Below are 23,663 nucleotides of genomic sequence, written 5' to 3' on the forward strand. Positions count from 1 at the left end.
TGTGCCTTTTGCTTTTGAATTGATCACAAGATGACCATTCTGTGATTAGCTCTCAAGGGACTTTCCACAGCTGCACACAAATGCCCTTGATGTTGAAACGTTAATCCAAAGAAGTACGCCGGCACTAGTATCTTTAGAGGCTTTAATTTTTCTTTTTTCTTTTTTTTTTTTTTAGATTTTATTTATTTTTTTATTTACGAGAGACACACAGAGAGAGGCAGAGACACAGGCAGAGAGAGAAGCAGGCTCCATGCAGGGAGCCCGAAGTGGGACTCGATCCCGGGACCCCAGGATCACGACTTGAGCCAAAGGCAGATGCTCAACCACTGAGCCACCGAGGTGTCCCAAGGCTTTAATTTTACTAAATATTAATACATTAAATGGAAACAAGAAGATTTTAAAATACTCGTGCAAATTTTTTAAATATCCCCACAAGTCTCCTTATTGTTATCCACCCAATCCAGGAGAGACTTCTATCACACCTTTTTTTTTTTTCCTTTTAAAATGTAACGTGCATTTTTTTTTTTAAGTTAAACATAATATGCAGGGCACCTGGGTGGCTCAGTGGTTGAGCATCTGCCTTCAGCTCAGGTCGTGATCCCGGGGTCCTGGGATCAAGTCCCACATCAGGCTCCCTGCGAGGAGCCTGCTTCTCCTTCTACCTGTGTCTCTGCCTCTCTCTCTGTGTGTCTCTCATGAATAAATAAATAAAATCTTAAAAAAGAAAAAAGTAAAATAAATAAAGAAGGAAAAATAAAGAAAAAAGAAAAAAGTAACATGCACATCTACTTATGTAAAAGGAAAATGTATTTTCCTGGGAAAAAGAAGTATGCGCTACCTTAGTAACAGAAAATTTAAATCTTCTAGAAATTAAACAACCAAAATCTTAGAGGGCCACTCAGAAACTCCCTGAAAAAGGTGTCAGATTTTTACATTAAGAGGAATATAGAAAAAGCTGGAAGGAGGAATTGCATATTAGAGGGAAAAGCTTCTCTTTTCATTTTTTCTATCCTTTCCCATTTAATCACATCAGTGGTTCTTAACAGGAGAGGACTTCACCTCCCCAGCCCCAACCCAGGGACATTTGGCAATGTCCAGAGACATTTTTCATTGTCACGACTTGGGGTGCTAAAGTCACCTAGTGGGCAGAGGCCAGGGATGCTGCTAAACATCCTACAGTTCCCAGGACAACACCCCACCACCACCACAAAGAATTACCTGACACCAGATGTCAACAGTGGCAGGGCTCAGAAACCCGAGCATACAGGCCTATCACCCTCAGCAGGCAAGTTTGTTTCACTGCAAGGGTACTTGTCAAGGGGAAAGCCATACCACTGCTTCTCATTCATGTAACAAATAATTACTGAGCACACAAATTCACCAGTAACAATAATGACAACCAGCACTGACTCCGTGCCAGACGTGCACCCAACACTAGTCCACTGGGGAGCTCATTCAGTCCCCATCCAGCCTTCCCACAGTGTCATCCACTCGCTGCACAGAAGAGGAAACTGAGGCTCAGAGCATCAGGCGACTGGCCCCCATATGGAGGGGATAAGTGAAAGGGGCTGGAGTCTGAAACCAGGGGTCCTGGCTTCCAAGTTAACTCCGCTGACCACAGGTCTGCACTCGTATGGACTGTTCTAGACTTGGATGCGGCTGGGCTCGGGGGAGGGAAAGAAAGGATGGTACCTCAAACCTAACACCAAATTCATTATCTGTAATGGAGGGGGAAGAGAACAATGTGGCACCACACTGGACGCCCGGCCCATCTCTCAAGAGACCCCAGAGATGTTTCTGCCATCTTCTAAACACTTAGCAAATGTCAGAAACTTCCACCAGCCCCGGGAAAGAAGCAGAATGACAGCAAAACCCCTGCATTACCCAGAGTGATCGGAAAGGCAATCGACCCCAAAACAAAAGGTTTGTAATTCAAGTGAAGTCATCAGGAAAAATGCAGTGACAAAGTGGCTGACATCATAAATTCTTGGTTAAAATGTAAATTACTAGGAAAAGAAGAAAAGTGAGGACGGCAAACCCTAAGAGAGACTCTTAATCACAGAGAACCCGCTGAGGGTGGCGGGAGGGAGGTGGGTGGGTGTGGGCTGGAGGGGGGTGGGCATTAAGGAGAGCACGCGTTGCGATGAGTGCTGGGTGTCCTACATAAGCGATGAATCGCTAAATTCTACTCCTGAGGCTAATAGTACACTACATGTTAGCTAACTAGAATTTAAGACTTGAAACATTAAGATCAATCAATCATAGTTGGAGGGGAGTAATTTACTAGAAACCTACACTCAATTAGAACTAGCTCCAGAAGTAGTAAAAGCAGATAAAGCTTCCCCCAAACAAAAGAGCATCAAAAACACGGTTTAATTAGGAGGAACCACCTCTTGTTGCTAAACAACAGGCAAGGCCTCAACTGAAATTGTTATCTTGCCTTTCAAAAAAATGAAACTGTCACAGCGTCAAAAGCACAATCCATGCCATTAAATCTAATTATGCTTTTTTTTATTTTCATGAAAGTTTTCATCTTTGAGGCCTGTCATCACTTACTGAAGTCATTTTTTTTCCAGCATCCCCTACAACATACAGATTAAAGTGGGAGAGGGAAAAAAAAATCCAAGCAAGCTGTGAATCCTATAACCCCCATGTAATCCCAAGGGAAATGACAGGCTGAGGACACTGTATCCAGGCCAGGATGGGGACCTGAGGTCAGGAGCGAAGAGGTGAGGCGCAGAGACCACAAGACACTGGGGACACAGGACAAGCACATGTGGGAGCCCGGATGCGACCCTGGGAGCGAAAGGGAACAGCACCAGAAGCACAGGTGAAATCTGAGTAGAGCCTGGAGTTCAGTTAATAGTAATTAACATACCAGTGTCGACCCCTCGGTAAGACGTTAACACGCATGGGGTTGAGCAAGGGCCGTGTGGGACTCTGTATTATTTTTGTCACTTTCCATACATCTAAATTATTGCAAAATAAAGGTTTACTCTAAAAAAAAAAAGAAAGAAAGAAAGACAGCAGCAAATTGTGTAAACAGAACTACCAGCCTAGGCTGATGCCCAGCAGAACGCTGCCGCGCCCTCAGAGATCGTCATGGGAGGGCAAAGGCCACCTGTGCGGGAGCTCGTGGGGCCAGGTGGGATCGGCTGAACCCGGTGCCGAGAACAATGACAACATGAAGCAAAGTAATGAAATGACATCATGTTGTCACAGCACCTCACACTGATCAGATCACTCGATGCTAACTCTGCACCTGACCCTTTGTGGTGCATGATACACATCTTCTTGTGTATTTCTCCAACTAACCGAGCGCGGCAGTGTTAAAGATGAGCAGGGACTGCACTCTAGAGGACAGCAGCTGGAGAGCGGCTGCAGGGACTCCAGCTCGGGGGTGCCTGACCTCTGCACAGCCCTGGAGAGCTCGCAAGGCAGGGTCACGGTTCATCCTGGGGGGTGGGAAGGAATGACTCCCATTGCACAGATGGAAACAGGAGGCTCAGAGAAGGAAGTGCCCCCTCCAACACGACCAGGTCAGAAAGGGCAAGGACGGGGTGCCTGTTGATCCAAAGCTACAGCCTGAGAACTTTCCATTCTGCTACATGGCACTGACAAAGGAAACTGCTGCGTCCTACATCAGCAGGTGACTCCAAACACCAGCAAGTGGGGATCTAGGATGGCTACTGGGTCTGCCCCACCATCCCAGGGCCCACCCTCAGTGGACAGGCTTGCACTCAGAGCCAAGGCCAGAACACACATTTCTAAAGAACAAATATAGGCAAGAGGAAGCTAAGGGTGAGGGAAGAGTTTATCAGAGAGCAAGGAGGGGTTTCTTGCAGGGTGATCCGGACTGTGACCTCCCACCCTAGCTCGAAGGGCTTGCTTTCCTTGGTTTTAGCTCAGATGAGGATGGCCACACACCCCATAGAAACTATTCTTTGTTGCATCCACTAGGCTCTGTCTCTATGGAACTGATTCACCTCAATACAAGTTCTTCAAAGGAGCAAAATTAGCATTTGCCGAGACCCTCGGGACCTCACAGGACAGGCAGAGACATACCTGCTAGCATCAGGGCTCGGATGCACTCCGTCCGGCCCTGCATGGCAGCTTTCATCAGGGCCGTGAACCCAAACACGTTCCTCCTTTCAAGGTCAAGACCAGGAAAATAGTTCAACAAGTAGTTGGTGATGGTGACGTGCCCTACAAAGAGAATTACACACGTTTATTGACCACATTCCACCCAGAGCAGACATGCCAGGAAGCCTTCCCAGAGGAAGATCACGTGGTCGACCTCCAGGACCAGCCCGTTGCGGGGGGGGGGGGGGGGCTGCCCCTCAGACACAAGAACCAATTTTCCTGGAGCCAGCAAGACACAGGGCGCCACCCTAGTTCATTCTGGTTCTCTTCGGCCCGCCCGCTTGGGAGCTCAGCTGTCTGTCAAAGTGGTGAGAGGGACCGTGGGGAGCCAGCACGCTGTGGAGGTGGCATGGGGAAACAGCTGAGCTAGCCTCCGGGACACCGGTGACCAGCGGGGAGGTCCTGGACGCGGTCGGCACCCCGGGAGATGCCAATCCAAACAGATGCACAACTAAAAATGAACCTTGGAGCCATTTCTCGGGGCTCCCTGGGAGAAGGTCATCTACACAACAAGAGGATACACCAATTCATGCTGTCACCTGCTGTTACCACTCAGAGGGGTCCATCTGTCTGTCTCTATCTCTCTCTCTCACACAAACACATGTGCAGAGGCAGGGAATGTGGGCAACGCTGCTACCCAAACCCTCAGCCATAACCCAAGCAGGTAAGAACATTCATTTGATAATACAGATTCTCCCCCTTTTCACCTTGCACTTCCAAAAAGATCTGAATGGGGACACTTGGGTGGCTCAGTGGTTGAGCATCTGCCTTCAGCTCAGGGCGTGATCCCGGGGTCCTGGGATTGAGTCCCACATCGGGGTCCCCACAGGGAGCCTGCTTCTCCCTCTGCCTGTGTCTCTGCTTCTCTGTGTGTCTCTCATGAATAAATAAATAAAATCTTTAAAAAAACAAAAACAAAAGGACCTGATTTTCTGTTCATGCCCAGACGGGTTCTTAAAAAGCCCACAAATTGTTAGATAAGGGTGAATAAGGGGAACATCATGTAAAAAGCATTATTCCCAGGATTCTCTAGGCTCACCCACAGAAAATCAAAATAGACTGAGGGAGTTCTTCAAAGAGAACCATCAGGGCCACGTAAAGAGGTTCTCAGGTCAAATGAACATGCTGCCCAATGCCCACTGGCTATGCTGAAGTCCTAGTGTGAAATGCACTCCCTTCCTCTTCAATCACCTAGAGCAGGGCCCCAACCTTGGCACTACCGACCTTTGGGGCCAGGTCATTCCTGTTACAGGAACGTTCTGTGCACTGATGCTGTCCTGGCAGCTGCATCCCTGGGGCTCTACCCACTAGACGCCAGTAGTGACCACATCTCTCCTTCTCCCCAGGTATGACAACCAAAAATGTGTCCTGCCATTGCTAGATATCCCCTGTGTTGGAAAACTCACCTGGTCCTAGAGGCTCAGACTTCACTGTTTCAGGATCAAATGCACCCAGGTGGGAGACGGCTCTCTTCCCCTGGGGCCCCTGCATCCCCATGTCCTTCTCTGAGCTGCCATCCCCGCCCTGGTCCCGGCCAACGTTGGCTAACCATCTGTGGAGAGTGCGAGGAGCCTGCAGGAGCCCCTCTCCTGTGCACTGGTGGAGGGGGGGCTGGGGATCCAGCCCTCTGAAATCCCCCTCCTTCCCAGTGCACACATGGTCCTGGGGAAGGCCTCGTGTCAGGCTGCAGGCGGGGGTCTCGTGGACACTCCAGGGCTCTCTGTCATTAACTGAGCATCACTTCCTCCCCCCAAGGGAGGCCTCGGCGCTATTGAAATGCCAGACCCATGGCCCCTTCCCTGGCTGACCCCAGGACAGTTAGTGCACGAGCTCTGGGACATCGTGGCAGAGGAGGTGAGGCCTCACGGCTGCCTGCTTTCCACAAAAACTGGAGTGTGGACTCTTCTAGAACCCATTGTTGTCTGCTGACCGTGGACCTCAGCCCATCTCCTGAAGTCATGGCAAAAATTAAAAACTGAGCCATGAAGCTTTCTGAGACAGAAACACTGACTAGCATGACCTTGCCGGAAACAAGCTACAAACAAATGGGTGTGACCTGCTAGCTCTGTGACTCATGGATTCCAACCCACAGCTGGTGCTTTTTGACTCCTTTGCTCACAAGGCCCTCTATTCATGCCATCGAAGGTGTTGGGGCGGGGATGATGCTGGCGGTCAGGTGCCCAGAGCAGCTTAATTGCTCTTAACTGTGGGGGGAGGAGGGTCCTTTGATCTCAGGTTCCTCACCCAGCTAAACGCTTTGCAGCACCTGTCAGATTTATTTTTTTTTATTTTTTTTATTGGAGTTCAATTTGCCAACATATAGCATAACACCCAGTGCTCATCCCACCAAGTGCCCATCACCCAGTGCCCATCACCCAGATTTAGAGTGAAACAAACTGCAATTTGTTTAGAGTCGTTTCTTTTAAAATGTGAAAGCATGTCTGTCGTAAATTCCAGCAGGATATCCTCTGCACCATTATATCCTAAACACTTTGAACAGGCAGGGAGAGGAAAAATGGAAAAATCACAAAGCAAACCACCCATTATACAGAACGGCTCTGCTTATTATGTTGGGCTCAGAAGAACCAACATGCAGCCAACTTGTTCTGACTACAGGCACGAGCTTTCAGTGATCCGTGAGATCCATCCTGCCTCCCCACTGGCTTTCTTAGGACAGCAGAATAATACCTCTTATCCCACAGAGGGCCCTGTTCACTGAAATCATGGGTGGACAAGATGCCTCTAAGTATACACAGGCATTAACCTCTCTCTTCTGTGAAAAACAGGACAACAGGTCCAAAATGGAGTCGCTTATGCTAAGGCCTCAGTCACCAAACCAAGGCTTAATTAGTTTTGCCTCTCCCAGAGACAGAATCTTAAACCAATCAATCAGGAATTGCCTGATCAACACTAGTGATCCTGATCATCTGCCCGATAGACCCCTGCCCTTCCCCAAAGGAAAGTGACCTGGCAATAACCAACCCACTTTTCTGCCCTAAATAGCTCCCTTATTCTTCCTCCCTCCTCCCCTTCCTTCCTCATCTGACTACAAAAATCTCTTACTTTATACAACTCCTTGGAGCACCTTTGTATCTGCTAGATGGGACACTACCCAATTTGAATCAACTTTTGCTCAAACTCAACATTTTTAATTTGCTGCAGTTTTTCTTTTAACATTTCTTTAAAACCATGACAATTCAACAAGAGGAGCTTTCCTTTTCTTTAGTAAGACAGAGACATATTTCATAGATAGGCAGAGAGACAGAGAAGACAGGCTAACACACAGTCTTCCCTACAGAACATGCACCATACTGAAACTTTGTTTTAGCCCAGTCCAACCTTCTGGCATAGGATTTGATGAATGAAGTCTTCCAATAAAGCCCTTTCAAAGGGTGGGCTCACCACAGACACCCCCAAATGCACCCCCCATGAGCCTGCCTAAGGGAAGAGCACAAGTGACACAGGGGTTAAGTGAATTCTCAATAAATTAGCTTCAGTGGCATGATTAAATGCCAATGTAGACAGAGAACTTAGGACTTAGAAGAGCTGACTGTGAGAACACCTAAGTTCAAGTCCCAGACTGTCACTTAAAATCCGGGTAGCCCTGGGAAGGTGCATCAACTTCACTGAGTTTCCACTTCTGGAAAATGGGAAATAATATCAACCTCACCCCTATGAGATTTACAGAAGACAATGTGTGTAACAAGTGCCTTGCAGAAAAAATTCCAAATAATTCCTGCAGATACTACACTCTCAGGGAGGACGAAGATAACAACCCACTCCTTAACTCATGGGCTATGCATTGTGGCTTCTTTCCAAAGAGGAGACTATCGCGGGCAGGGAGGAGACAGTGGAGAAACCTGACAAACACGACCTCAGCCAAGTGACCAAGGTGAGCACCAGTGGCGTTAAGTCATGTCGACAGCTGTACTGCCAAAGTCTCTTTGCTTGACCAAACTTTAGTCAGGCTCCTGAACCTTCTCCTAGGCCCATCTGGGTACTTCCTTGGAAAATCAAGTTTCAGCAAGAACTCTGCTCAGTTTGACCAGCACCCCACCCTCCATATCTGATCGTGGTCCTCATTCTCTACACCTCCCCAGGGAGATGACGGGTCACCTTGACCTGCCTTCAGCACAAACCCCATTAGTTCAGTTTAGCCACAACTTCCGTTACCCCTGAGTAATTTCCCACCCGCTGACCCCCACCCTGCTCCTTGGCTATAAACTCCCACTAGCCTGTGCCATATTCAGAGTTGAGCCAACAGCTCTCCCCCAACCCAAAATCTCATTGTGGTGGTCCCAGCGCCTATTACAGTGGTCCTGAATGAAGTCTACTTTACTATCTTTATAAGTGTCACTGCATTTGGGGGGGGGGGGAGCCTGGGTGGCTCAGCAGGTGAGTGTCTGCCTTCAGCTCAGGGTACAATCCCAGGGTCCTGGGATCAAGTCCCACATCAGCCTCCCCCCATGGAGCCTGCTTCTCCCTCTGCCTATGTCTCTGCCTCTCTCTGTCTCTCATGAACAAATAAAAAAAAATCTTTAAAAAAATAAGTGTCACTGCATTTGTTCTTTTAATGGTGCCCTTGATAAGATGTGATGAGAATGGTGTTTCTTCCTTGGTCTTCCCCACCTCCCCCGACTTACAACTCTAGTCTAATCATGAGCACACATGAAGCACACCCAAACTGAGACACATTCCACTAACTCCCTGACCAGTACTCCTCACACTGTCGAGACCATAAAAACAAGGAAAGTGGGAGAAACCATTGCAGCCAAGAGGAACCTGCTTTTACAGCTGGATGTAATGTGGGCCCCCAAATAGGATCCTGGAACAGAAGAAGGGATTAGAGAAACACTGAGAAAATCTGAGTAAAGAATGGACGAGTTTATGATAATAAAGCATCAATACTGGTTCATTCATTGTGTCAAATATATCCCACTAATGTAGGATCCCAACAACAGGAGATGCTGGGTACAAGTAGATGAGACTCTCTGTACCTTCTTTGCAGCTCTTCTGTGAGTCTAACTATTCTAAAATCAAAAATGTTTATTTTTTTAAAAGGGGATCTATGGGGCACCTGGGTGGCTCAGTTGATTAAACGTCTGTCTCTGGCTCAGGTCATGATCCTGAGGTCCTGGGATTGAGCCCTGTATCCTGCTTCTCCCTCTCCTGCTGCTCACCTTGCTTGTGCTCTCTCACTCACACACTCTCTCTCAAATAAATAAAACCTTTTTAAAAATAATAAAAAATAAAAAAATAAAGGAAAACCTAGCATAGGGCCACTTGACAAAAATACAATGTAGGAACAATAATTCTGGGTGGGCAGCTGGCTGTGATCCTGTCCCCACTATACCCAGGACTTCCCCTGGTGGTGGGCACACAGTGAACCCCGTGAGGGCAGGCAGGCAGTGGAAGGGGTGGCTGACATTGTGCGCTCCTAAAGAAGTAAATGGACAGGACTTGATGACCCAACAACAGAAACTAAAAAGCCCAAGATGACTTCTGGTATCACCCCACCAACAACTTTTCAGCTCTCTATATGGTTGGCCAATGTCTTGTTTGCTGAGTGACCATCTGAGGGTGGGAATCCATGATGCCTGCGGTGCCCATAGACAGGCAAGCTTGCCTGGATCCTCCACCCATAGCCCACCTACACTCTGACTCTCTCCCAAACCCCAGATGGAAAATTTTTAATTTGCTCACTGCTTTTTTTTTTTTTAATATAGGACTTCATGAATCCGTGTGGCATCCTTGCAATGAGGCCATGCTAATCTCTGTATTGTTCTGATTTAGCATATGGCTGCCTAAGCAAGCACAAACTTTTCCACTCTTAAGTCACCTACCTCCCCCAGCTAACACCATTGTCAGGAGATGACACATCTTCTACCTAACAGAAACTACAAAAAAGGGAACCCCCTTAACATTCCCTCGTTTCCCCACAAATTTCCCCACATCCTTAAGCAGTCTTTCCTTCCCTCCTTAGGATAAAGGAAGGGTGACTCTTCTACTTATAAATAGCAATCTCTCCTCCCCTTGCAGTGCTTTAAAAACACTCTTCACCCACTTCCATGGAGTATCTGTACTACCGATGACCTCTTCTCTTCAACTTCTCCCTCCTTGCAAATCCACTCTCATCAGATTGCAGCAATGGCCCAAGTTTTTCACCTTGCCCTTCCATCACGTTGGCCAATGGGACATTTAAAGGCATGATGCAAGCAGAAGCTTGGAATGCACTTACTTGGCTAGATTCCCATCATGCTTCTCATGAAGGGAGTCTAGCCATCTTCATGAGAAAAACATGCCCAGGCTTGCCTGATTGTCCCAGGAAGAGGATAAGAAACATGTGGAGCAGAGCTGGCCCAGCTGAAGTCCACAAGCAGCCCCCAGAACAGGGTCCAGCTCATTCACAAATTTGTGAGCAAAGGCAGTCTAGATTATCCGATCCCCAGCCATTCAATGATGTGTGAACAATAAACGTATCTTAAACTGGAGTTTGGGGCTGCTTGTTATACAACAATATCTAACTGGATATGCATGCACAAGGGTATCCCATCTTAAAAAAATAATTATGTATAATTAGGCTGCTCTAACAAACTACCATAGACTGGGGAGCTTAAATAACATATTTATTTCTCATAGTTCTGGAGGCTGGGGAGTCCAACATCAAGATGCCAGCAGACCCAGGGTCTGGTCAGATCTGCTTCCTGATTATCATAGACTGCTGTCTTCTGGTTGGGTCCCTATATGGCAGAAGCAGGGAGGGAACTTTCTGGAGTCTCTTTTCTAAGAGCACTAATTCTATTCCTAAAGCCTCCACCATCATGACCTCATCCCCTCCCAAAAGCCCATCTCCTAATACCATCATCTTGGGGGTCAGGATTTAACACAAGTTTGGAAGGAACATAAACATCCAGTCCATCGTAATGACTGATAATGATCCTATGGACCTGTCTCCCAACTCTAGCCCTGACCCTTAGTCATCCAACTTCTCAGTTCAACTTCCAGAGTCATCCACTCTTGCTCTTGCTACTTACACTCCCCCAATCCTCCTGAAAGTGACTTCCATCAGTCCCCAGTGACCATATTGTAGGGGAACCCAATGAGTCAATTTTCCTCTAATTTGACCCCAGTGTTTACCCCTTGTCTATTCCATCCTTTTTGAAACACTCTTTTCAAGGATATCCAGACTGTTCACTCTTCTGATCTTCCTCCTATCTCTCTGGCCACTCTGTCTCAATTTCCTTAATGAGCTTCTCTGTTCTCTCCTTCCTGAAATGCTGCTGTGCTGCAGATGCATGACGAAGCCCTCCTCTTATCCATACACTCTTCCTTGGTGACCTATCCATTCTCCCAGATGCAGTAATCACCCTAGAACTCTTATCTCTGTCTCTCTTCCTGACTTTCCTATTTTAATATCTTTTGAATGGATATTTCATCTTGAGTGTCCCACAAACAAATCAAACCCAAAACGTATTTCTTCTAAACCTGCTCCTCTCTCCAAAGTTCCATATTCAGTGATAAACATCACTAATAGAATAGGTTCCCAAGCCAGAGATCTAGGCTTTGTCTTCAGCCCTCCCTCACATTTGCCCCATCCAAACTATCATGCAACTCTGCCAACCTCCATCTTTTATCTTTTTATTTTTCATCTCCATCTTTTTTTTAAGATTTTATTTATTCATGAGAGACAGAGAGAGAGAGAGGCAGAGATACAGGCAGAGGGAGAAGCAGGCTTCATGCAGGGAGCCCAATGTGGGACTCGATCCTGGGTCTCCAGGATCACACCCTGGGCTGAAGGCAGGCGCTAAACTGCTGAGCCAGCCAGGCTGCCCAATCTCCATCTTTTAAATGCCTTGCAAGTCTACACTTGTTGCTCCATCCCCATATCTACATCCTGATCCGGTCCACCACATCCTCACTGGGCTACAGCCCCTTTCCTAACCATCCTCCCTGGTTCCATTTCTGCCCTCCCAACAACTCTCCACACTACCAACATGGTAACTCCAAGAAGAAACTCTTCTGACCAACACTACTACTTAAAGCACATAATGGTTTCTACTTCTTAGATCAAGTCCCAACTCTTTTTTTTTTAATATTTTTTTTCTTTATTTATGATAGTCAAACAGAGAGAGAGAAAGAGGCAGAGACACAGACAGAGGGAGAAGCAGGTTCCATGCACCGGGAGCCCGACGTGGGATTTGATCCTGGGTCTCCAGGAACGCGCCCTAGGCCAAAGGCAGGCGCCAAACCTCTGCGCCACCCAGGGATTCCAGTCCCAACTCTTTTAATAAACTAGCTCATTTTAATCTAGCCCTACTCCCTGAAAGGTAGAAGATGCCACCCCAAATTATGCTACTTTGACATAGATTATTTTGAACTGAGGGTGGACACAAGAAAAGCTCCCTGCCCTCTTCCATTTGCCTAGAAGCAGGGCAGAAATTTCCAAAGGAGTCTCTCCTTCCCTCTATACCAAGACGGACAAAAGTTAATCACCAAGGCACCTGCAGATCCTCTCAGCCTGGAGATGGCACTAGAGAAATCTACATAACAAACCTTCCAGTCTTTACCTACTATTAGTCAACCTTCCCACCGAGTGGCATCTCTGGAAGCCAAAAACTACTTTCCTCTGTCCTGTCATTTCTCCAGGACAGGAGATCCCATATAAGCTGGAGTTCTAAGTCACTCTTTGAGTTACTCACTTTTCCCTGGGTGTTTCCCATGTATACATGAGGTATACATGTCTATAAACTTGTTTTTCTTTTGTTACCCTGCTACTTGATGAGTCATCTATTCCAACGGAGGCTCTTCCTTGGTCCCCCAGGCCTGGATTAGGCAACTGAACCATAATATCCCATGTTCACATTCCCATGTGGCTGTAGATTACCACCACTACAACCCTCAGGACCTTACTCATACATCCAAAACTTCCAACCGACTGCAAACTCAATGCATATTCGGTAAATGATAAGATTCAGGGATCACTACTTCTGACTTGGAAAAAATACACTTATCCAGAAGGTTGTCAATTATCAAGCTATAACCCACATTACCTAAAAATTACATGGACATCATAAGTATTAATTGTTAATTCACTCGACATTTTATTGGATACCAATCTTACGTTAAGAATCTCACTTACTCTTTTATTCAAGGGAAGGAAACAGACAAAACACCCATGTTCTTCTAAAACTGAGAAAATGTTACAGAATTTGAGGGGCCTAAAGATTTGACTGGTTCAATTCCAGGTACTTGAAATGTACTTTTCCAAACTAGGCCAGTAGAGGGAACCGTTGACTTTGGAAATGTCACATCAGACTACAGCGCTGGAGTCCATAGGTGCTCCCCAAGGGTGGAGTGTGTGACTGGGAGGGGGGAGACAGATATAGGGGAGGGTGGGAGGGCCCTACAGACAGGCTTCCCCTTGGTCTTCGAGAGAGGCAGGTGTCTGAATGAACAGCAGGGTAAGCTGTTGGGGGAGGGACACTGCAGCAGCCAGTGAGAAGGGCTTAGAAAACTGGAGATTACAGGAATAGGTAAGGCAACTCTAGGAAAGCCCAGAGACTCGCCAAGCTCGAATTTCTTAATTGAAACACTAGAAATCAAGAAAAAGGAAAACACTTCAAAAAATAAAAATAAAAATCAGAATGAAGTCAGGCTAAAATCATGATCACGTGAGGTAATAACAAATAATAAAATAAAGAGGCATTTAGGGGGAAACTGGGTGGCTCAGTTGGTTAAGTATCCAACTCCTGGTTTCAGCTCAGGTCACGATCTCAGGGTGGTGGGCTGGACACCCATGTCCAGATCCTCACTAGCACAGGAGTCTACTTGAGATGTTCTCTCTCTTCTTCTTCCCCTTCCCCACCCATACTCTCTAAATGAATAAATGAATGAATGAAATCTTAAAGAAAAAAGAAAGAAGCATTTATTCTTGGCTTTAAGGAGGCCCTCCCCAAATCTGGTTCATGAGCCAAGCCATGCACAGGCAGTCTGAGGCACACCACCCCCCACCCAACCCCCCGACCTTCCTACCCACCCACCCACCCGCAGCCTCAGTGCCAGTCTGTCCTCTGCAGTGAGCAGCATGCATAATGCCAGGCTGGCCCTCCCTGCATTTCCTTCAGGATTATAAAAATAAGCTCAAGGAATAACAAGTTTCAAGGATGCACCAGAGGTTACTTGTACCCAACCAACCTTATCACCAGTTTAAAAAGACACCTGCTATTCTTTCACTTTGCCACACTCCTGCCCTTCTGCTAAAGAGGAACAAGTGGAGAAGTAAGCACACAACTCCACCCCTGAGACTTACTCATTTCCTTGGTTATCTTTCTTTATATTTTGCTTTTGTTGGGGGAAGTAGGATAGAAGTTGGAACTGCAGCGAGAAAGAGCTTCTCTCTTTTTTTCTTTAAGATTTCATTCATTCATTCATTCATTCATTTAGAGAGTATGGGTGGGGAAGGGGAAGAAGAGGTGACTTTATTTTAGAGTTCATGCCTCTCCCTACTGTTTCAGGAAAGACGCTGTTTGGGTTTTTAAGCTAGAGATGGTCGTGTCCCATTTTAATCCGATTCCAAAACCAGTTTTATTTATATGATGGTTTCTTAATTCCAAAAGAGGTCTAGTAATATGTGCTTACAGTAAAACAAAACACAAAAAACAAAAACCAACCACAGAAGTATTCCTTTTTTTTTAAGTCGCAGTCTACTCTCCCACGTCCTCTGTCTCTCAAATCTCCCGCTGTGCAGCCACCCACACTTCCAGACCTCTCTCCCTTCAAGCACACACGTGTGTGCCTGTGCTTTTTATGTACATGTGCATGGATAATTCTGTAGAGCTTTTCACTCGAATTTTTTTCACTTAGTAGGAGATCTTTTCACATAGACCCGTGGACATGAGATTTACCTTGTTCTTCCTACAGCACATTCTGGAGTGTGATTGTGTGTCGCTGGCCGCATCCTCTGTGTCCTGTAACTGTGAGGCGATTCAGTAAGCTGTGACTCATCCACTCGGTACAGAATCCTCTTTTAAAGCAAATATTTGTTCAGCAATTACTTCATGTCCAAGGGCTACCACGGGGAGCCAAGGCACACAGCTCCTGCCTTCCAGGGGTTTCCGAACTAGCCGGTGCAGGCAGCGCTGCAGTGAGTGGCGGGGGGTGCATTTCTGAGCAGGGTGTTTTGAGCAGCAGGTGTTCTCAGAGGGCTGGAGGGATGAATTGTAGGGGCTCTGTCCCTGGAGGAGGCCGGCAGAGTTAGGGGCGGGATCCCAGGCAGGGGGCTGCCCCTCAGCACACCTGCCACCCTCAGCTAGCAGCCTGTGGGGTGGGAGGTGGGCTGGGGCGCAGGGGAGAGCACCCCCGTGTCTCCTTCTGCCCCGGCTCCAACTGAGCCACACCAGACACCTGAGGGCTGAGAACAGGCCGGTGCTGGGTCGAGGCCAGCCTTGGGCAGAGAAGGAAGAGGAAGCAATGTGCAGATAGATTCTTAGAACTCAATTGCTTCATCAGGACATGCATGTTTACATAGCTGCTGCCAAGGGGCCTTTAGGGAAAAAAAAACACACGTATTTACGCCTTCCACCAAGTTCCCAAGGGTATTCCTGCCAACCCTGGAAAAGATCAGTTCTTAGTGCTTGCCAGTCCTTGGATTACAGTTTGCAATTGTTTCCCTGATTCTCATTGGAGGCCAGGATCTGTTATGTTCTGGGTGCATTGACTGGATACCCAGTGAAACAGGGCTTCGGAGAAGAAACTCTTCTTTTGCAACATGACATGTCTGAAGGCCACAGTTAGGGGGTTGCTTCATTGAATCGCCCCATGACACCAGGATGGGGGGCCAGCTTCTCAGAAGTGCTGGTCACCTTTTCCTCGTGATGCCAAGACTATACTATAGCACATGGAGGCCTCGGGAGGGAGGAGTGAATCTGTCTGTGTGTCCTGTTCTCTAGGGCAGGAAGACATTTCCAGAAGCCTCCAACAGAGTTTCATTTATAATTCACTGCCAGGGTTATGTCACACGCCCTGTGCCAAAACAAGTTGCTGGCAAGGGTGACAGAATGACCCCAAATGACTTGGTCTAGTCAACATCAGCCCCAGCAGGATCTGTGTGGTTAAGGGAAACTTTCAAGCAACCACAGGTTTATATTATTTGATATCACACCTGCACTGAAAGTCCTGGCTTTCTTTTCTACGGCATTCACTCAGCATTTATGAGTATGAATTAGGGTACAAATGCTTGGATCTGTCGCGTGTTCTCTAAAAAGTCTAACCTCTTCAGATACTTAATGTGTGATAAAAATTCAACCGAATCTGTATAAGTCCTTTACAATGGAGAGAATGTATGAAAAGAAATCCCTCAAATAATCCCTAGGTCTCGTTTAGCCAGCAGTTCCAACTTCTATCCTACCTCCCCCAACAAAAGCAAAATATAAAGAAAGATAACCAAGGAAATGAGTAAGTCTCAGGGGTGGAGTTGTGTGTTTACTTCTCCACTTGTTCCTCCTTTAGCAGAAGGGCAGGAGTGTGGCAAAGTGAAAGAATAGCAGGTGTCTTTTTAAACTGGTGATAAGGTTGGTTGGGTACAAGTAACCTCTGGTGCATCCTTGAAACTTGTTATTCCTTGAGCTTATTTTTATAATCCTGAAGGAAACGCAGGGAGGGCCAGCCTGGCATTATGCATGCTGCTCACTGCAGAGGACAGACTGGCACTGAGGCTGCGGGTGGGGTGGGGTGGGTAGGAAGGTCGGGGGGTTGGGTGGGGGGTGGTGTGCCTCAGACTGCCCGTGCATGGCTTGGCTCATGAACCGGATTTGGGGAGGGCCTCCTTAAAGCCAAGAATAAATGCTTCTTTCTTTTTTCTTTAAGATTTCATTCATTCATTTATTCATTTAGAGAGTATGGGTGGGGAAGGGGAAGAGGAGGTGACTTTATTTTAGAGTTCATGCCTCTCCCTACTGTTTCAGGAACACCTCGACTGCTTGCCTTTATTCCAGCTTTAATGATGGCTCTGTGTCCCTCTGATGTCTGTCCGGGCTGTGTGGCCTCCCCAGCCTTGAATGCCCACCAAGGGCCACCCCGGCCACCCCTTGGTATGGGAGCCAACACCCAGTTCTCAGCCTGGGATCCCCAGACCAGCAACTCTGCGGGAACCCCTTGAGAGGCACATTCTCAGGCCCCTCCCCAATCAGTTTCAATCTAAAACTCAGGGGGTAGAGCTGGGCAATCCCTGTTCTAACCAAATCTGCATCAAAACACAGATTAGGCACCCCCCCCCCATGGGGGGAGGCTCCAGGCTGAGAAGCAGGCTGCGCTCTAAAGTATGGTGCTCACAGGGAGTGGGGCAGCCCGGGATGGCCTGTCACAACCTTTAGAAACAAATTAGGGAAAAATCTCTTCCTCCCAGTGAGGCAATTAAGACAAACAAGGAAATGCTCTTTAACCAGATTTTTTTAAGGTGAAAAAAAAAAAAAAAAAAAACAAGAAAAAAAAAAAAAACACCACCTCACCCCTCCTCACCCATATCCCCAGACAATTCAGTTCTAAAGCAGGCCTAGGGTGGGTGTCCCAGGGATCAGAGCCCAGGTGCAGGGAGTGGGTGCCAGGCAGAGAAGAGGGTGGGCCCGGGACCCAGCCAGCAGCATACATAGCTTGAGCAAACCAGTAAACAAGGTAATGATCTAGACACCAGTAGGAAGAGAAAACTTAATGAGAAAGGAGGGACATCTGGGTGGCTCAGCAGTTGAGCATCTGCCTTTGGCTCAGGGTGACCCCAGGGTCCTGGGATTGAGCCCCACATCAGGCTCCCTTTAGGGAGCCTGCTTCTCCCTCTGCCTCTCTCTGGGTCTCTCATGAATAAGCAAATAAAATCTTTTTTTTTTAATTATTTATTTATTTATGATAGGCACACAGTGAGAGAGAGAGAGAGAGGCAGAGACATAGGCAGAGGAAGAAGCAGGCTCCATGCACCGGGAGCCCGACGTGGGATTCGATCCCGGGTCTCCAGGATCACGCCCTGGGCCAAAGGCAGGCACTAAACCGCTGCGCCACCCAGGGATCCCCCGCAAATAAAATCTTTAAAAAAAAAAAAAAAAAAGAAAAGCAAGAAAGGGAAATATAGTTCTTTATGAAGATGGAAGAGAACCCATGTACCCATCAAATTAACAACGGTTACCTCCAGGTGACAGAACTAGTGAGAAACTAGGAGATTTTCACCCTGAACTTCACTGGCTTTCTGTGTTTAACCTGAGCTGCTTATGTGGTTTTCTCCCGAACACTGTGTATTTTATCGTATCATCAACTTAGTAGACCATCAGCGGTGCCAAGTAGAGAAAGCACCCAGAGCAGCTATCGTCCTGTGCAACCCAGTCTGGTCACAGCCCCAACACCTCCCCGTCACACCCTTACATGTGGGGCCCAGAAAATTAAATACATGCCAGCTTTGGCAATCCTCACGATCTAACCAAGCTATAATCTCACTCTTGCGGGAGGAGAGGCTCCCCCAGGGACCATCGCCTCCCTTGAGGTCACAGTTGTGGGGGCATGAACACAGGTGTCTTGTCCCCTTCTCTGCTTCGCACAGGTGACCACAGAGCAGAGAGAAGGCAGTGGCACTGCCAGAAACCACAGGAGGCCTACTGGCGGTGGACGCGGGTGCAAGCTGTAGGGGAGGTCAGGCCGGACATCAAGACCTTGGGGAAGTTCAGCCGCGGCCCCAATGCGCAGGGCAGGAGCAGAAGGAAAGGTGGGCTGTGGACCATACTGAACCGCCAATGCCATTTCCTGCACCCCAGCACAGGAGGCAGCAGAGCCACCAGGCCAATGTGGGGGCCACCCTCTACGGACACAGGCTGTGCTGCTCCCCTCCCACACAACTCGGACGTGAGATGACAGGGATGAAGCAGGGATGGGAGAAGCCACTGGGTTGCCCTTAGATTTTTCTTATTCATGAGAGATACAGAGAGAGGCAGGGACACAGGCAGAGGGAGAAGCAGGCTCCCCACAGTAGCCTGATGCAGGACTCGATCCCAGGACCCCAGGATCACACCCTGAGCCAAAGGCAGATGCTCAACCTCTGAGCCTCCCAGGTGTCCCTCGCTGGGCTGCCCTTAGCTCCAAATTTCTCCATCTGCACTGCTGGCCCCAGGTCCTGAGCCTGGAAGGGACGTGAGCTTCTCCCTTTGCTGGGCCTCTCTCTGCCCCTGAGAGGACCTGTGTCATCTGTGACTTATAATACATCAATCCAGGAAAAGCACAGCCCCTGCGTAAAGGATGAGTGTGATGGAATGAATGGTTGTATCACCAGATTCCTCTGTTGGGCTCCCAACCCCCAAAGCGACTGAGTTTGGAAATAGGGCCTTTGTGGAAGGGATTAAGATTAACTATGGCCACAAGGTTGGAGCCCTGCTGCAAGAGAACAGGTGTCCTTAGAAGAGGAGATACCAGAGACAGATCTCTCTCTCTCTCTCTCTCTCTCTCTCTCTCTCTCTCTCTCTCTACCACATGAGGACACAGAAGAGGCGCCCCGTGCATGCCAAGAGGAGAGCTCTCACCAGGACCCAAATCCCCTATCACCCCAATCTTGGGCTCCCAGCTTCCAGAACAGTAAGAAACAAGCTTCTGTTGTTTAATCCCCCTGGATGTGGGATTTTTGTTATAGAAGCTGAAACAGACTGAGACTTGAGGGATGCTCAAAAAGAATAAAGTAAATGTAATACAACAAATAGAACAGAAACAAAATAATGAAATAATATACAGGATTTGCCCAAATCTTAGAGTAACACAATGGGGGGTGGTGGAGATGAGACAGAAAGTCGTGGCATGAGGACCAAGTTATTCTATGCCTAAGAGCAAATCTCAGCAAAAAAGAACAAAATAGGGCAGATAGTGTTTCAAAGAGATTAACAGCAATTTCCTGAAAATATACCTAATATAAGTCAAAACAAATGCAGAGAGAAGGAGCTGAGATCTATATATAGCTGGGGCAGGGGGCTGTTTTCAATGTCAAGGACAAGCAGGGAGATATTTACAAGTCTCAGCAAGATCAGGGTATATCAACAAAGATACAAAAGCAGGCTGGAATCAGACTATTCCCCTGCAACACTCAATGGAAAAAAAGGCAAAGGACAAGTCGTTATTCCTATTATTTTCAGATAGGTAAGAATTCAGAAGGTACCCCCTGGGTGTTACACCACAGCCATTACCCTTAACACACGAAGACTCTTACAAATCAGTAAGAAAGGAAATCTCGTCTTACTGCACATTCTCCTAGCGCTCAGGTGTAGTCTGTGCCATGCCCCCCCCCAGCTACCCCTGAACCCTCTGGTCTGTACCCCGACGGGCACTGGAGTTTGGACCTCCATGCCCTCCGCTTGCTGCTGAGGCCCCTTATGTAGATGTCTCACATCTCAAACAGCCTGAGCACCAAACAGAGCCAATGCTTCTCCATCTATTACTTTACATAAACCCCTTTGCAATTCATCATCCCCTGTCCAGACGCTAGAAGCCCTCCCGGATGCCGCCTCTCCTCCACCATCCACAGCACACCACTTTCTGCCAGCTGGTTCTTGCTCCTTCTCTGCCTCTGGGCCCTTGGAGACTATCCAGGCTCCATCATCCCACAGCCAGCCTCGTGGCACTGAATGCATTCCCTCGCATTGCATCTAGACCCTTAATGAGCTGGTCCCTGCTCCCTGTGGGGCCACCTCTCACCTCTCCTAGCCGAATGCAATCTTACTGCCACATCACCAGAGGCGTGCTGAGCTCCCTCTTGGCACCTGGGTGCCTCGGCTGCAACAGCCTCCCTCTGACTTCTTTGGCACTCAGGTCAAGTCCACCTCTGCCACAACCCCCTCTTCCATGAGCCCTGTCCTAAACCACACAGCTAGTTGTGATCCCCAGCACACCCTCCATCAGAGCTCCATCAGATGCCTACTGAGCTGGAGAATTAGTTCAAGGTAGAAGCGCCCATCACTTGGGCATCCCCAGTTCCCAGGCCGGTGGGAGGCGATGAATGGGGAGCCCATGATCGCTGAATGCCATGCGATATACTCTTACACTCTTGCACTTCAGGACACTATGAACCTCAGCTTTCAAAGCCTGGAGTGCCTCTGTTGGCAAAGGTCTGCACTCTAAAAGCTGCTGAGGCCAACGCACTGGCAAAATTGAGGGAGTTCTCCATTTACCCATATTGACCGAAAAGCAGTGTGTATGGACTACTGCCCATTTCATCACGGGAAGATGCTGGCTAGGCTGGGCTCCCTGGGTTCCCTGGATCAGTCACCTGTGCCGGCTTTGACCTAGGAGCCCGTGATGCAAAACGGGACAAGAAGGTCTCTCTTTGGTGGCGGCAGCAGATGGTTTGGGGCATTTTCTCCAGCTTTGCAGCCTTGAGTGGATACCCAACAGCTCCCAATGATATCGTGAGGTGTCCTGCATTCCACTAATAAGCAAACGCCTTTTCTTCCCAACTCAGCCAGAAGCAGCTTCTTCACAGCTCAGAGCCTGAATGATCCAACAAATTCATCTTGGCAGCCAAGAATTTTCAAAGTGGTCAAGTAACAAACCCACTAAGTACCACGAGTACAAACAGAGTGTGGTCCTGAAGGCACAAGCACAGCTTTGTGTTTGTCTCCAAAAATGTCCGAAAACAATCCTAGAAGAGGACAGCCGCAATGCACTCAGCAGGGGGAGCAGAAGTGCCACTTCTTGCAATGACCGTCCTGGGCTGAAGCACACGTACTGGGATGTACACCTGCCAGGCTCTCTCCCTAATGGTCCCGTCGTGTTACACGGATACACCCTCAGCAAGCAGCACCTGGCTTTTCCTTACACCTATAGGTCAAGTGTAAATATGCCTGATACACTATCACTAGTGAGCGAGAGTAGTGAGTTCACCAGCATCTCTCCGTTCCCCATCTCCACCACTGCCTCTAGGTGAAGGGATGACAAGGCTGGGTTTCTGGTGCAACTTCACATTCCAAGACTTTGGACGCAGCAGGGCAAGAGGTGCCCCACGGTGAGCTCTGTGCAAACAAACTCTGCATCGTCCCAAAGGCACAACAAAAATGTGTCCAAGGATGGATCAGCCTCTCCTTGTACCTCTTAATGTAGTAGGACAGATTTCTGGACCATTCCCGTCCTAAGGTTTATCTCCCGAGCTGAGTTCACGTGCAGCACGCCCCCCTCCGCCACCCCTCACCTCTTGGCAGCTGCTCCCCAGCCAAGGAGGGAAGGAAACGTGGGTCTTACCTGCCTGAGCGGCTGTGATTAGAGCTGTGTTCCCCTCCTTGTCCTGCCAGTTGACGTCAACGTGAGGGCACTCGGCTAAGACCACAACAGTGTCCACAAAGCCGTGGTAGCAGGCGACAATGAGGCCAGTCTAGAAGTGAAGAGGGAAGCGGTCAGAGGGGGCTGAGCCCGAGTATCACTGCTGCACCCCCTGTGCACACATGGTCTCCCAGGGGAGGGAGCCTGGGCCAGCAGCCAGGTGAACACAGAGAACCCCGAGTCCCGGTTCTGGCTGGCAGTTTAGAACCAGCCAGCCATGTGTCCTCTCAACTGTTCCATGCTGACCATGAGAGAGGAAGGATGCCTGGGAAACCTCAGGAAGCAAGGTCCCTGCCCCGTACGCTTTGCCTTCTAACAGGAGGAAAAACGGCAAACTGCAGACCTGCCAGATGAGTCCTGACCATGGATTGGTAAGGGGGCTAGGGTAAGGGAGGCTGTGAGTGCAGGGGCGGCGTGGCTCAGTGTCATATAGGGTGCTCGGGTGGGCTACCTGGGAAGGGGACACTGGACAAAGATGGCAAGGAGGCGAGGAAGGGCCAAGGGCCATGGGGGGAGCATCCAGCTGGGAAGCCCGTGGGCCGGAGCCCTGTGAGCCAGAAGGAGGAGGTCAAGGGGGCATCAGAACCCCAGAGGTCACAGCACAAATCCTGAGACAGGTGGCATTTTGAGCAGTCACTTGTCAAGTATCTTCAAGTCTAGCAGCTGGATGGAAATAGACTCCAGGACACAGGCCTGGAAGTGGGGAGACCCGTTGGGAGTGGTGGTATAATAAAAAATATGTATATCTGGTCTTTGTCCCAGGTTCCTGGCACTCAGCTCTGAAAACCCTCAGAAATCACCAATTCTTACATGCCAGTGAGATGCTTCACTTGGGTGGGGGACAATGCTGGTACCTTCAGGATGGAGGCCAGTCTCTGGAAAGACCGACTACCATGGAAGTAGGTTAGATCTTGCTTCTCTGCACACTCCCAACCCCACCTCCAGGGAGGGGAACGGGCCTGGAGATTGAGTTCAATCACCAATGGCCAATGACTGAATAACCTAGAGCAAATCATGCCTACTTACTGAAAACTTCATAAAAACCCCAAAACAGTGGGGCCTGAGGGGCTTCTGGGTTGGTGAACACACTGAAGTGCTTAGGAGGGTGGTGCCCCCTGGGAAAAGGCAACACAAGCGCCAAACCCCTGTCTCATACCTTGCCCTGAGCATCTCTTCCATTTGGCTGTTCCTGGCTT

General features: G+C 48.4%; 1 protein-coding gene and 1 pseudogene across 1 annotated transcript in view; both read right to left on the reverse strand.

Annotated features, from left to right (window-relative positions):
- ANKRD33B (ankyrin repeat domain 33B) overlaps positions 1-23,663 on the reverse strand; it is an 81,612-nt gene that overhangs the window by 11,342 nt on the left and 46,607 nt on the right. Inside the window, exons 2-3 of the mRNA XM_055308493.1 lie at positions 22,390-22,519; positions 4,066-4,206 (exon numbers count right to left, since the gene is read on the reverse strand). Of these exons, the coding sequence (XP_055164468.1) occupies positions 4,066-4,206; positions 22,390-22,519 (271 nt within the window). The remainder of the gene's footprint in view (positions 1-4,065; positions 4,207-22,389; positions 22,520-23,663) is intronic.
- LOC129499016 (U6 spliceosomal RNA) lies at positions 9,858-9,957 on the reverse strand (annotated as a pseudogene).

This window comes from Nyctereutes procyonoides, unplaced genomic scaffold (genome assembly GCF_905146905.1).
Source record: "Nyctereutes procyonoides isolate TBG_1078 unplaced genomic scaffold, NYPRO_anot_genome, whole genome shotgun sequence".
NCBI classification, from domain to species: domain Eukaryota; kingdom Metazoa; phylum Chordata; class Mammalia; order Carnivora; family Canidae; genus Nyctereutes; species Nyctereutes procyonoides.